Consider the following 12,784-nt stretch of genomic DNA (forward strand, 5'->3'; position numbering starts at 1 on the left):
TCTAGCAAATATTTCTGCCCAGGTGGCTTCAAACCATGATCTTCCAGGTCTCAACTTCCTGAGTAGCTAGGACCAAAGGCTTGAAACACTAACAGCAGACCCTGCCATCAACCTTTTTGGATAGGGCTCATGAACATCTGTCTCACTTGCCAAATGAAGGTGAACTTGTGTTAAGGTACCTCAAAAAAAAAATGAGAAAGTGCTCATTCAAAGAGAAAAGCTAAGAAAAGAGTTCATTCTCTTTGACATATCACATTCTTTTGACAAATTGGAACATTAGGAACATCTCAAATTAATTTCTATCACCCCCACTTATATTGGTTAATAGAGCATTCCCAGGAAAAAGGATATGTGACTAGGACTATATTGCGATATCCTTCACCTCCAGCAAGTATGCCTCCTCAAGGTTTGGGAACTCCAGTACAAGCTCTGTGGGCCACATTTTGTACGAACTCTTCCACTTCTACCTATAGGAGACCCTGAGCTATGGGAAGTTAAATTAGTAAAGTTAGATGACCATTCATGAAATACAAGGTTCTGTATTTGATCACCATATTTTACCTATTTCAACAGATTTTAGGGGAATCAAACTAACTGGAATGATTTGGTACCTTGTCAGGTGCCAGTGGCTCATGCCTATTATTCTAACTGCTTAGGAGGCTGAAATCTCAGGATCACAGTTCAAAGTCAGCCTGCACAGAAAATTCTGTTAGATGCTCAGGTTCATTTATGTGCCAAAAAGCTGTGAGAGGAGTCATGGCTCAAGTGGTAGAACATGCCAGCTTTGAGCAAACAAACTAAGCTGGAGAGAGAGGCCTTCATTTTAAGCCCAAATAGTGGTATTTAAAAAAAAAAACAGACCTGGGTAACGATGGCTCATATCTGTAACCCTAGCTACTCAAAAAACAGATGTGAGGATCGTAGTTAGAAGCCAGCCAAGGCAGGAAAGTCTGTGAGACTCTTATGTCCAATTAAGAACCGTAAAAACTGGAAATGGGCCTACAGTTGAAGTGGTAGAGCACTAGCCTTCAGCAAAACAAACAAAATCCTCAGGAACAGGGCCCACACCCTGAGTTCAAGCCCCAGAAATGGCACACATAGAGAAGAAAGTAAAGAGAAAATAGTACGTCGACATCTGCTCAGAGCAGTACACTGTTAGGAATAGCGAAATGGGAAGATCAGAGGTATGTGTCTGTTCTTCTGAAAACAGATCAGATCAAAGTGTGTTCCCCTACTTGAAACGTATTTACAGTAACTTCTCTCTCTCTCTCTCTCTCTCTCTCTCTCTCTCTCTCTCTCTCTCTCTCTCTCTCTCTCTCTCTCTCTTTGGCTAGTCATGAGGCTTGAACTCAGGGTCTAATCATTGTCCTTGGACTTTTCTCAAGGCTAGTGCTCTATCATCACTTAAGCCATAGCACCACTTCCAGCTTTTTTCTATGTATGTGGTACCGAGGAGTCAAACCCCGGTCTTCATGCATGCTAGACAATCACTCTACCACTAGGCCAAACTCCCAGTCCCCTTGCAGTAACTTCTTCCTTTGTTATGAAGTCATTATTTCTCTCACCTATTTCAGAGATCCCGATATTCTCAACAAAAACATTATTTGTAGTTCATTTTATGCCAGTACTAAGGTTTGGTATCAGGGCTTCTAGTTCTCACTTGGATTTTTCACTCAAGGCTAACCCTCTACCACTTGAGCCACAGCTCCGTTTGTGGCTTTCTTGGTGATCAATTGGAGATGAGAGTCTCATGGACTTTTCTGTCTGGGCTGACTTCAAACCATGACCCTTATATCTCAGCTTCCTGAGTATCTAGGATTACAGGTATGAGCCACCAAAAAGCACTTGCACTCTTTTTTGCTTAACTAATTGGAGACAAAATAATGGCTTAAAATATTGATTTGAGCTAAGCATGATGGCTCATGCCTGTAATCCTAGATACTCAGGAGGCTGAGATCTGAGGATCACGTTTCAAAGCCAGCCTAAGCACTAAAGACTGTGAGATTCCTATCTCCAGTTAACCACTAGAAACCCGGAAGTGGTTCTGTGGCTCAAGAGGTAAGGCTGAGGAGCTCAGGGGACAGTACCTAGGCCTAGAGTTCAAGCTCCATGACCGACAAAAAAATGTTTATTTGTTGAGTATTAGGCATTGTCAAGTTAGATTTCTAAGATTTTGATTAGGTGGTTGACAAAAGGGCCCTGTGCTGATGGCTTATTTGTGTAATTCTAGCTACTCAGGAGGCTGAGATCTGAGGAACCCTCCCAATCAAGAAAAATCTGAGAGATGATTTCCAATTAAATACAAAGGGCTGCAAGTGGAACTGTGGCTCGCATGGTATAGTACTAGCTTTGTGCACAGAAATACAGGGAGAGTGCCCAGGCCTTGAATTCAAGCTTCAGGGTTGGCACACACACACACACACACACACACACACACACACACACACACACACACAGAGAGAGAGAGAGAGAGAGAGAGAGAGAGAGAGAGAGGAATCAAGGATATATGAATCCTATTTTTTTCAATATAAAGCTAAATATTCAGAACAAAACTTTTTTTTTTTGGTTGGTTGAGGAGCTTGAACTCTGGGCCTGGGCACTGTCCCAAACTTTTTTGATAAAGGCTAGCACTCTACCACTTGAGCTACATCTCGACTTCAGGCTTCTTAGTGATTAATTGGAGATGAGACACTCATGGACTTTCCTACCTAGGCTGGATTTGAACCATGATCCTCAGACCTTAGCTGCCTGAATAGCTAGGATTACAATAATGAGCCAGTGGCGCCCAACTCATTTATACTGTTTTTAAGTTCATATTTATCTGCAGCAGTTTAAATGTTCCTCCTCATTCTAAGTTTTGTATGTATGTATATATGTATGCATGCATGCATGCATTTTTGTGCCAGTACTAGGGCTTGAACTCAGGGCCTGTTCCTTATTTCCCTCAGGGCTGGCTCTCTACCATTTGAGCTATAGCTCCACTACAAGCTTTTTGCCCTGCTGTTTCCCATTCATAGCCACCAGTGAGAAACAGGAATGCCCCTGAGTAAAGAAACTGACAAAGGTTAACTAACATCCCACCTTAACCTGTATAGCTCAGAACCCTGGTGTGGGGGGGAGAGTATTGCTACTTCCTGCACAACCTCCACTCCCAGGAGAAGGGTGCTTCACCCCAGAATCAGGAGTGAGCTATATACTCTAAAGTATACTAGGGAACCAGGCCAAGTAAGTCACCTGTCAGCTTTGTTATCAACATAAAGTACACTGCTTTTCTAGTTTTTGGTGTATGTGTTGCTTTGTTTTTACCTTTGGGCTTGTAATATAAAATCACTTGCTTAAAATCTCTTCTTAAAAAAAAAAGTTTTGCCAGGTTCTAGTGGCTCACACCCAAAATCCTAGCTACTCAGGAGGCTGAGATCTGAGGATTGCAGTTCAAGCTCAGTAGTATCATACGAGCATGTTCACGTGCACATATACATATAGACAAGTATAAATGTCTATTGAAGACCTCATGTAATTGTGGGGAAGAATATTCCCACGTATACCTTCCAGGCAGCCTGAGTTAAAATAAATGCTCTATGTTTGTGTGTGTGTCAGATTGGATATGATAGTTAACTTCAGGTTTTATGTGCTGGATGTTATATGGCCTTTAATCTGAAAGGTGGTAGAGCCTAATAGGCTTATGGAATTTTTTTTGCCAGTCCTGGGGCTTCAACTCAAGGCCTGCCTGAGCACTGTCTGCAATTCTCTGAAGGTTAGAGCTCTTATCACTTGAGCCACAGCACCACTTCTGGCTTTTTCTATGTATGTGGTACTGAGGAATCAAACCCAGGTCTTTGTGTATGCTAGGCAAGCACTCTGCCACTAGGCCAAACTCCCCCCACCCCATGGTTTTAAGATTTAAAGCATCAATAAAAATATTGTCTAACAAGAAAGAAATTAATGGCAGGAAGTTAGAGTGGTTGTTTCAGAAGCACCTATTAACAATGACAGTAGGCATTTGTGTAGGATTATAGGAGAGAGCCAACAGTGCCTGGGCTGAAGAACTTTTTTTGTTTTCTTATCTGATAGAGGTCCTTCCTGAAGCTCCCTTGATGTGATGGGGGTCTGAGGACTACAGTGGCTTCTATTGCCCTATCTCTTGCACAGAATACAGGGCAGTAAATTACAGAATTAAGAATAATGAAGCTGGGTGGTGGTGGCTCATGTATGTAATCCTAGCTACTTAGGGGACTCAGATCTGAGGATCATGGTTCAAAGCCAGCTCGAGCAGCAAAGTCTGTGAGACTTTGCTGGAAGTGAAGCTGTGGCTCAAGTGGTAAAATGTTAGCCTTGAGCATAGAAAGGATCAGGGACAGAGCCCAGACCCTGAGCAGGTTCAAGTCCCAAGACTGCAAAAAAAAGAATTGAGGAGTGAAGTGGGTATAAACATAAATGACATACTGTTCAACTGTTTGGCTTCTACCTTCCCTTAAAGCCCGATGAGTAGTAGCTTTTTTTTGCCAGTCCTAGGGCTTGAACTCAGGGCCTGAGCACTGTCCTTGGACTTTCTCAAGGCTAGAGCTCTACTACTTGAGCCTCAGCACCACTATTGGCTTTTTTCTATATATGAGGTACTGAGGAACTGAACCCAGGTCTTCGTACATGCTAGGCAAGCATTCTACCATTAGGCCAAACTCCTGGCCTGAGTAGTAGCTTCTTAGGAAGATTCCCCAAGAGCTCAGGAATTGGCCTGGGCTCCTATGCCTAATTGGAACATGACCCTACCTGGAAAGAGCGTTTTCCCCATAAGACTCAGTTCCTCCCCTCTGGCCTCCTCCTATGACTCTACCTGGAATCATCATTTGATTCTTACAGACTCAGCTCCTCCTAACTTTTCTCCCAAGTAGGCAATGAGAAAAATTTTGATGGAAAGGCTTTGAGGGAATGGAAGGATACTCTGTAGCTCAACTGTAAACATGCTGTGGGCAATTAGAGAACTCTGTGGTGTGCACAGCCTATTAATTGTGACATAGGTATATTATGTTATATAAAAAGAAACCTCATTCCATTCAAATTGCATCCACTTAGCAATTCCTTACCCATTCTCTACAATCCCTATTGGGAACTAAAAACCAATACACAAAAGATGCCAATGGAAAACTTTATTGAACAGCAAACATAGGCCTATGGCCAACAAAAAAATAAAGAAGGTGCTAACATTATTCTAAAGATTTCATTTGAGAGGTATTTGGTGAACTACTCTTGGTTCCTTTGCTATCTATGGACAATTTTTAAATCTGGCAGAAAAAGGCTTTGGGAAAAAATTGCCATGAAGAATGTGTTTTATTGAGAAGCATGGAAATGATTGTTAAGGAAGGGGTTCCAAGGCATATCTTGAAGTCCCATGTCCAAGGGAGGCCCAGGACGCTCAGGAGGCATAGGAGGCTGAGCGGGTCCAGGAAGCTCAGGAGGCCCAGGAAGCTGAGGCTGCCCAGCAGGATCAGCATGCTCAGGAAACCCAGCAGGCCCAGGAAATCCAAGAAGCCCAGGAAGTCCAGGAGGCTCACAAGGTCCGATAGGACCAAGAGGACCAAGAGGACCAACAGGACCGAGGGGACCAAGAGGACCAAGGGGACCAACGGGACCGACAGGACCAAAGGGACCAAAGGGACCAAATGGACCAAAATGCCCAGGAAACCCAGGCTGGCCAAGAGGCTCAGGAGGTCGAGCATTACCAACACACATAGGAAACCCAGGAGGCCCAGCAGGCGCAGGAAACCCAGGAGGCCCAGCAGGACCATGAAATCCAGGAAACCCAGGATGGCCAGGAAACATAGGCATAGGCATTACGGGTGGCCAGGGCATCCTGGGTGGTAGAAGTGGCTGAGGTACAACAGGCATTACAGGAAAGCGTACGGGCTGAGGCACCACAGGAAAATATTTCCAAGTAGCCTCCACAACAGGAATTGGCCCAAAAGGCCCATTAATGATTATACCAATCGGGGGGCTCAGAGCGATAGGAATTAGATGACTATATATTCTGTTCCTCTGTTCTCGTCTCCACTTCGCTCTTCTATTCTGAAACCAGATCTTCAGAGGAGAAAAAAATGTTTTAGTATATTGAACAATTAATGTCATAGCAGAAAAAGGCAGGGCTGGAGGTACTGTTCAGTAGTACAGAACCTGCCTAGAAAGCATAAGGTCCTAAGTTCAAACCCTACTACATTTTTTTCGCTGGTCCTTTTTTTTGGGGGTGGGTGGGTCAGGGGACTTGAACTGAGCCTGGGTGCATTGTTCCTGAGCTCTTCAACTTAAGGCTACCATCCTAGCCTTGAGCCAAGCCCCACTTCCCATTCTCTTGAAGTTAATTGGAAATAAGAATCTCAGGTCCTTTTGTGCCTGGGCTGGCTTTGAGCCTTGATCTTCAGATCTCAGCCTCCTGAGTAGCTAGGATTACAGGCAGGAGCCACCGCGCGTGCCCAGCTTTTCTTAGTACATTTTAAAGGCTCATCTTTCCTGTTGAGAATTAAACAGGTGACAGTAAGGTGAAGGGTGATATGACATGTAATCAGTCATAGAAACTTTATGACTTGTTTTTCTGGAACAGCCAGGGATGCCTCTTTGCTATTTTAGCCTCCATTGTTAATGGGAGGTATGTGGGCTCATGTGAAGTCAATATTTCCAATTCTAGTTCTAGAAAATCCTAAAGCACGACCAATAAAGTCCACGCCTATAATGTTTGCTAAAGAAAAGGAGGAAAGGGGTTGGGAGTTGGGCCTAGTGGTAAAGTGCTTGCCTAGCATGCATGACGACCCAGGTTCGATTCCTCGGTACCACATACATAGAAAAAAGCCAGAAGTGGTGCTGAGGCTCAAGTGGTAGAGCTCTAGCCTTGAGAATGTCCAAGGACAGTGCCCAGGCCCTGAGCTCAAGCCCAGGACTGGCAAAAAAAAATTAAAATTGCTGGGCTGGGAGTTTGGCCTAGTGGTAGAGTGCTTGCCTACAATGCACAAAGACTCGGGTTCGATTCCTCAGTATCACATACATACAAAAAAGCCAGAAGTGATGCTGTGGCTCAAGTGGTAGAGCTCTAGCCTTGAGAAAACCCAAACACAGTGCTCAGCCCCTAAGCCCCAGCCCAGGACTGGAAACAAAAAGTTCTCACAAGGGAGGGCTAGGAGTATTGCTCAAGTGGTAAGGTCTTGATTTCAAACATGCATACCACACCAGGAGCAGTGGCTCATGCCTATAATCCTACCTATTCAGGAAGCTGAGATCTGAGGATCACAGTTCAAAACCAGCCGGGGCAGTAAAGTACATGAAACTCTTATCTCCAATTAACTACCAGAAAACAGGATGTGGCACTGTGGTTCAAGGGGTAGGGCGGTAGCCTTGAGGTGAAGAGCCTCAGGGACAGCGCCCAGGCCCAGAGTTCAAGCCCCACGACCCAAAAACAACAACATCAATAAAACAACATTATACCACAAAAAAAGAAAAAAGAAAAACAAGCGTTCATATTGCAGAATTTTTAAAGAATGGAGAACATTATGTTTTTTCTTATTTGTGTTTTTTTGGCTTTTTTTTTTCATTCAGAAATCTACTGAGAGGTCCGGGTAAACCCAGAAGTGAGTGACTGTGGAAGCAAATCAGCAAACTTTAAGCTTTTCTTTTTCTGTTTGTCTTTTCTCCAACTTGATGCTAGTCCTGTGAGTTTAGTTGGTGGTACTAGCATGCCAGTATTCAATGGGAAGTTTCGTTAGGATGCTGTTCTTGATACACCTATGTGCTTATACCTTCACTTAGTTTTGTCATCTAATGTCTGGCTTTTGCTTTCGGTGACATTTTACCTTACCCCTGGAAAAGCTGGGATTATAACTGAGTATCACTATGCCTGGCCCTGAACTACTGGATTTTTTTGGTCTTTAAAGATTCTCAAATATTTATCTTTTGTTTCTTTGAAAATTGTTCATTACTAACTGAACAAATGAAAATGCATTAATAAATACATGTAAGAATCTGGCCTGAACAAAGAACATCTTCCAAAAACAAATTTCCCCAAACCTGTATTTTAAAAACAAATACCACCTAAATACTAAAAAAAATCTTTGATGTAAGAAATTCCTCAAGAGAATATTAACTTACATATTTAGTAGTTTAAGGAGGGTAAATTTGTGTGGCATCTGCAAAATAAAACTTTGGATAAAATTCTTCTCTAACTTTCAGTTTTTCTCATATTAGTGGAACACACACACACACACACACACACACACACACACACACAAAGACAATGAAAACATACCAATTGAAATGTACAGAATAAAAGCATTTTTTAGATGCTTTCATTACTACATTGCTTTTTCAAGATTCACTGACCTGCACTCTGGCTTCAGCCAAACCCAGGCGCATAGCAAGCTCCTCCCTGGGAAGACAAAAGAGCAAATCATTAGTGTTTGGAGTTCAGGGTAAGGTGAAATATGTTGTAGCTTATTTCTTTGTGCAAGTCCGGCGGGTTGAACTCAGGGCCTGGACACTTTCCGTAGGCTTTCTCAAGGCTAGCTCTCTACCATTTGAGCCACAGTACCACTTTTGGCTTTTTGCTTATGTGTGGTACTTAGGAATCGAACCCAGGTCTTCATGCATGCTAGGCAAGCACTCTACCACTAGGCCACACTCCTGGCCCTTGTACCTTATTTCCATACACACCTATTTTTTAAAACATCTTTTAGTTTGCTCTAGGGAGGGTTTCCCATAGACAAGTAGTTGGTTAAATGAGACAGAAACAAGGAAATAACTGGGCAATGAAGGGTCACAAATGCAGTACTAGTTACTCAGGAGGCTGAGATTGGAGGATTCTGATTTGAAGGCAGTATGGCCAGAAAACCTTGAGAGACTCTATTTACCATTAACCTGCTTTAAAAAGCTGGAAAGGCATGGCTCAAGTGGAGTACCAGTGTCTAGTATGAGCATGCGATTGTTTAAGCATGGAATGCTAGCACTAAGATGAAAACAAAACAAAACAAAAACCCTGAAACCCACACAAGGAAGTACCTGTGAAAATATCTGATAGATACTTAGCTAAATATGAGTGATTTTTTGCTTGTTGAACAGCAGATAACGATCCTACATCTTTTCTTGGAAAGTTCCTTTGCAAGGGTGTAAACACCCCTCTGCTCCCCAGCCAAGCCAGAAGTCTGCATGTTAGGAACTTCAGGCATGCCCCCAAACTGCAAATCTCTTTCTTTCTTTTTTATTTTTGGTTCCCATCCTGGGGCTTGAACTCAGGGCCTAGGCACTGTTCATGAGTTTTTGTACTCGAAGCTGGTGTTTTACCATTTCAGCCACAACTCCACTTCTGGCATGCTTGGTGGTTAACTAGAGGTAAGAGTCTCAAAGGCTTTTTTGCTTGGGCTGGCTTTGAACCTCAATCCACAGTTCTCAGTCTCCTGAGTAGCTAGGAGTACAGAGTGTGAGCTATTTACTCTAAAGGAGAGGGGCAAGTCTTTAATTTCTATGCATTCTCTGTAGAAATCTTTCTTTGCTGTACTGTGGTGGGTGAAGAAAGAAAAAGAGCTTTGTGTACAACATTAAGTCCTGGTTCTGGTCCCTCCCTAGACCTCCTTAATTTCCCTTGCCCCTCCTCCATTCTGCTTCCCGCACCCCTTGCATCCTCCTGGGGTCCCCTGGCCTCTCCGCACCCCCCAACTCCGCATGCCCATTCTTTGCCTCTCCTTTCCCACCCACCATACTCCCCTATTCTCTCCCTCCCTTCCCCCCCTCCACCCGCTCTTGTTCCCCCTCCTTGCTGGGGCAGAATAGTCACTCTTTCTACACTAGGGCTTCTTAGGGAAACTTTGACAAGCTAACAACTGTTGCAGGGATAGAAAATAGGGCTTCAAGGCAGGACCTGGACTAGTCCAAGACAGGAGAAGAACTGGTGTAGAGCTCCAACTTGTGAAGAAAGGAGTTTTAAAAACCTTCATTATAGGCCGGGAGTTTGGCCTAGTGGTAGAGTGCTTGCCTAGCATGCAGGAAGATCTGGGTTTGCTCAAGCGGTAGAGCTTTGGCCTTGAGAAAACCCAAGGACAGTGCTCAGGCCCTGAGTTCAAGGCCCAGGACTGGCAAAAAAAAATTCAATATATGGCTAAGCAATACTTCAATATTAGATGGGGGCCGTTGGCTAAGAAATATAATTGTAGATAGTTGGGAGGATCGCAGTTCAAAGCAAGCCCAAGGAGGAAAATTTGTGAGAGTCTTATCTCCAGTTAAGTACCAAAATGCCAGAAGTAGCGCTGTGGTTCAAGTGACAGAATACTAGTGTTGAGCAAGGCAGAGCCCAGCCCTGAGTTCAAACCCCAGTGCCGACACTTACACAGGAGAGAAAAAAAGTTCAAATGCAAAAATTAGGGGGGAAAAAAACTTCATAAACGAGTTAGGCAAGGCGCTGTGCCACATGAGCTATCCGTGAAGCTCCCTTCAATTTAATTTAATTTTTTGAAGAGGTTCTCTCATTTATGCCCTGGCTGACTTCAAACACCGTTCTTCCCAGCTAAGGCTTGTTCATTTGTAGCTAAGTTCGAGGGCGCGGGCCATCGTCACTCCCGGCTGAGATTATAGACGCCCGCCACTGCTCCCAGCTTTCATTGGTGGAGAAGAGGCCTGTGGTACTTTTCCATTTCGCCCCCCACCCCCACCGTGCCCTTTTCCCTCCTCAGGTTGGAAAAGACAAGATGGAACCGGCTGCACTAGCTACACTTTAGTGGTAGCCCTCCCCCCTAGTCTGCGGTCTAGCAGCTCCCTCGTGTGCCTCGCCCTGCCCCGCCCATTGGCCGAAGGCGGGCGCCGGCGTCTTAGCTCCCACTAGAGCGGGAACCCCGTCGCTCCCGAAGGGTAGAGAAAAAGTCCCCCAAAGAGAGTCTCGTGACCCGTAACGAAATGCCCACCACTTCTGTCGTTAAGCCCCTTACCGTGCAAACACGTCGGGGTAGTGAACGCGCTGAAAATATTCCTCCATCTCCTGCAGTTGGTATTGGGTGAATGCAGTGCGGTAGCGGCGCGGCGGACGGTTCGGGAACGCGGGCGGCTCCTGAACGGCCGGAGGTGCCGGCGGCTGCAGAAGGGCCGGGGGCTGCAGCGGTGCGGGCGGCGGCGGGAGTCTGTCCGGCTTTTCCAAGTCGCCGAAGCCCCAATAGGTTTTGGCACACGAGCAGTCGTTCTCTTGAGCGGCAGCACGGTCGCCTCCGCCATCCGCTTCGGACGGCATTTTTCCCGGTTGCTTTTCGTCTTTGACTTTCACCTCCTCAGGCTCCGAGGGGATTTCAGGCTTTTCGTCTGGGAAAGGAGGAATGCAAAAGTGACAGGGAGGAGAAAAAGAGAGAGAGGGGGAGAAAAATCATAGCACTGAAGCCCACAGCCCGCAGTCCGGCGTGGGAGTAGCCACGACAGCCACCCAGCCTCCCGTCCAGGCACTTTGCGCAAAGCGAGTTCCTGTCAGAGGGACTTCGCCGTAGCTTCGGCCCAGTCTTAGCCTCTAACCGCATTCGTTTTCTTCTTTCTTCACAACTTCCAAGGCCTCGCCGTCGGCCGCAGGGTTGTGGGACTTGGACTCGTTCGCCATGTCTGACGAGCTGTCGAAGAAAGCCGGCCGGTCTCTAGTGAGGGCGCGCCGAGGTGGAGAGAAGCACACGAGAGCTGCTGCTTGCTGCCTGTTCTCGTGCACTTGTGGCGCGGTGGGCGACTCCCGCCCTTTATATACTGTAACACCGTGACCCCTGGATGAAAGTTCTCGCGCGCACGACGCCGCAATGCATGCTAGTATAGGCTGGACTGCAACATATTATCGTCCATGGGACTCGCACTGGGTGTTCTCCCGCTTAAAAGCGGGAGCTCTGGGGGCTGCAAAAACGAAAGAAAGGGGAAAAAAAAAAGAAACAGAAAAAGGTGCTAGGCAAGTGAGCATCCCGTGTAGAGAATCCGCTCCAGTTTGCACATTAACTTCTCCACTTGGGCTCACTGCCCGGTTGCAGGAAGGGGCTGTGTTGGACTGTGAAAGACAATTTAGAACCAGGACGCTGAGATCTCACACACTAGCTCCTACCGTCCGTCCAGACGCATTTGCAGGATATTAGCACTGCGAAACCTGAAATTCCTGCCGTTTTTTTTTTTTTTTTGCAACGTGAAGTACTCTTTACAATCCTCCAAGTCGGACATATAGTGTTACCTGAAGCGCCTAGCCCCGTGCACCCCAATTGTGTTGAATTTATGATTGCAGATCATATTGGGCTCGGGTTAACTTTTCCTATTCTACTCCTTGGGGACTAGTGGATAGAATTAGCTAATTTTTGTACGTTTCTGGCTAAGCCTGTGTAAACCAACATGGTGATAAGATGCAGCATTTGGTATGAGGCAACTTGCTGTGAATTTTTGAAATCACCAGATATCTCAGTGTGTTGATGAAGCATGAGTTTCACACTCCATCGGCACAGACAGAAGGCCAGGGGTTGGGATCGCCACAAAAAATGACAAGGACTTCAAAGCTTACAGATAATCCATGCTGGCTTACAGGTAACCCGTTAAAAGCTTTCTACAGGGCAGGGAGTGTGTCCTAGTGGTAGAGTGCCTGCCAAGCGTTTACGAAGCTCTGGGTTCGAGTCCTCAGCACCATATACACGAAAAAAGTCAGAAGTGGTGCTGTGGCTCAAGTGGTAGACCTCTAGGCTTGAGAAAGCCTACGCACAGTGCTCAAGCTCTGAGTTCAAGCCCCAGGACCGTCCCCCCCAAAAAAAAGATTAAAAAAAACGCTATA

General features: G+C 45.5%; 1 protein-coding gene across 1 annotated transcript; it reads right to left on the minus strand.

Moving 5' to 3' along the window:
• Positions 1–5,158: 5,158 nt before the first annotated feature.
• Positions 5,159–11,687, minus strand: Esx1 (ESX homeobox 1). Its single transcript, XM_090326205.1, has 4 exons — positions 11,515–11,687; positions 10,947–11,310; positions 8,356–8,401; positions 5,159–6,072 (listed from the first exon to the last, which is right to left on the minus strand). Exons 1-4 carry the CDS (start codon positions 11,594–11,596, stop codon positions 5,326–5,328), a joined length of 1,239 nt encoding a protein of 412 aa, XP_090182331.1. The 5' UTR covers positions 11,597–11,687; the 3' UTR covers positions 5,159–5,325.
• Between the last annotated feature and the right edge of the window lie 1,097 nt (positions 11,688–12,784).

The sequence above is a fragment of the Megascapheus bottae genome, chromosome X, assembly GCF_031878675.1.
Source record: "Megascapheus bottae isolate mThoBot1 chromosome X, mThoBot2.hap1, whole genome shotgun sequence".
NCBI lineage: Eukaryota > Metazoa > Chordata > Mammalia > Rodentia > Geomyidae > Megascapheus > Megascapheus bottae.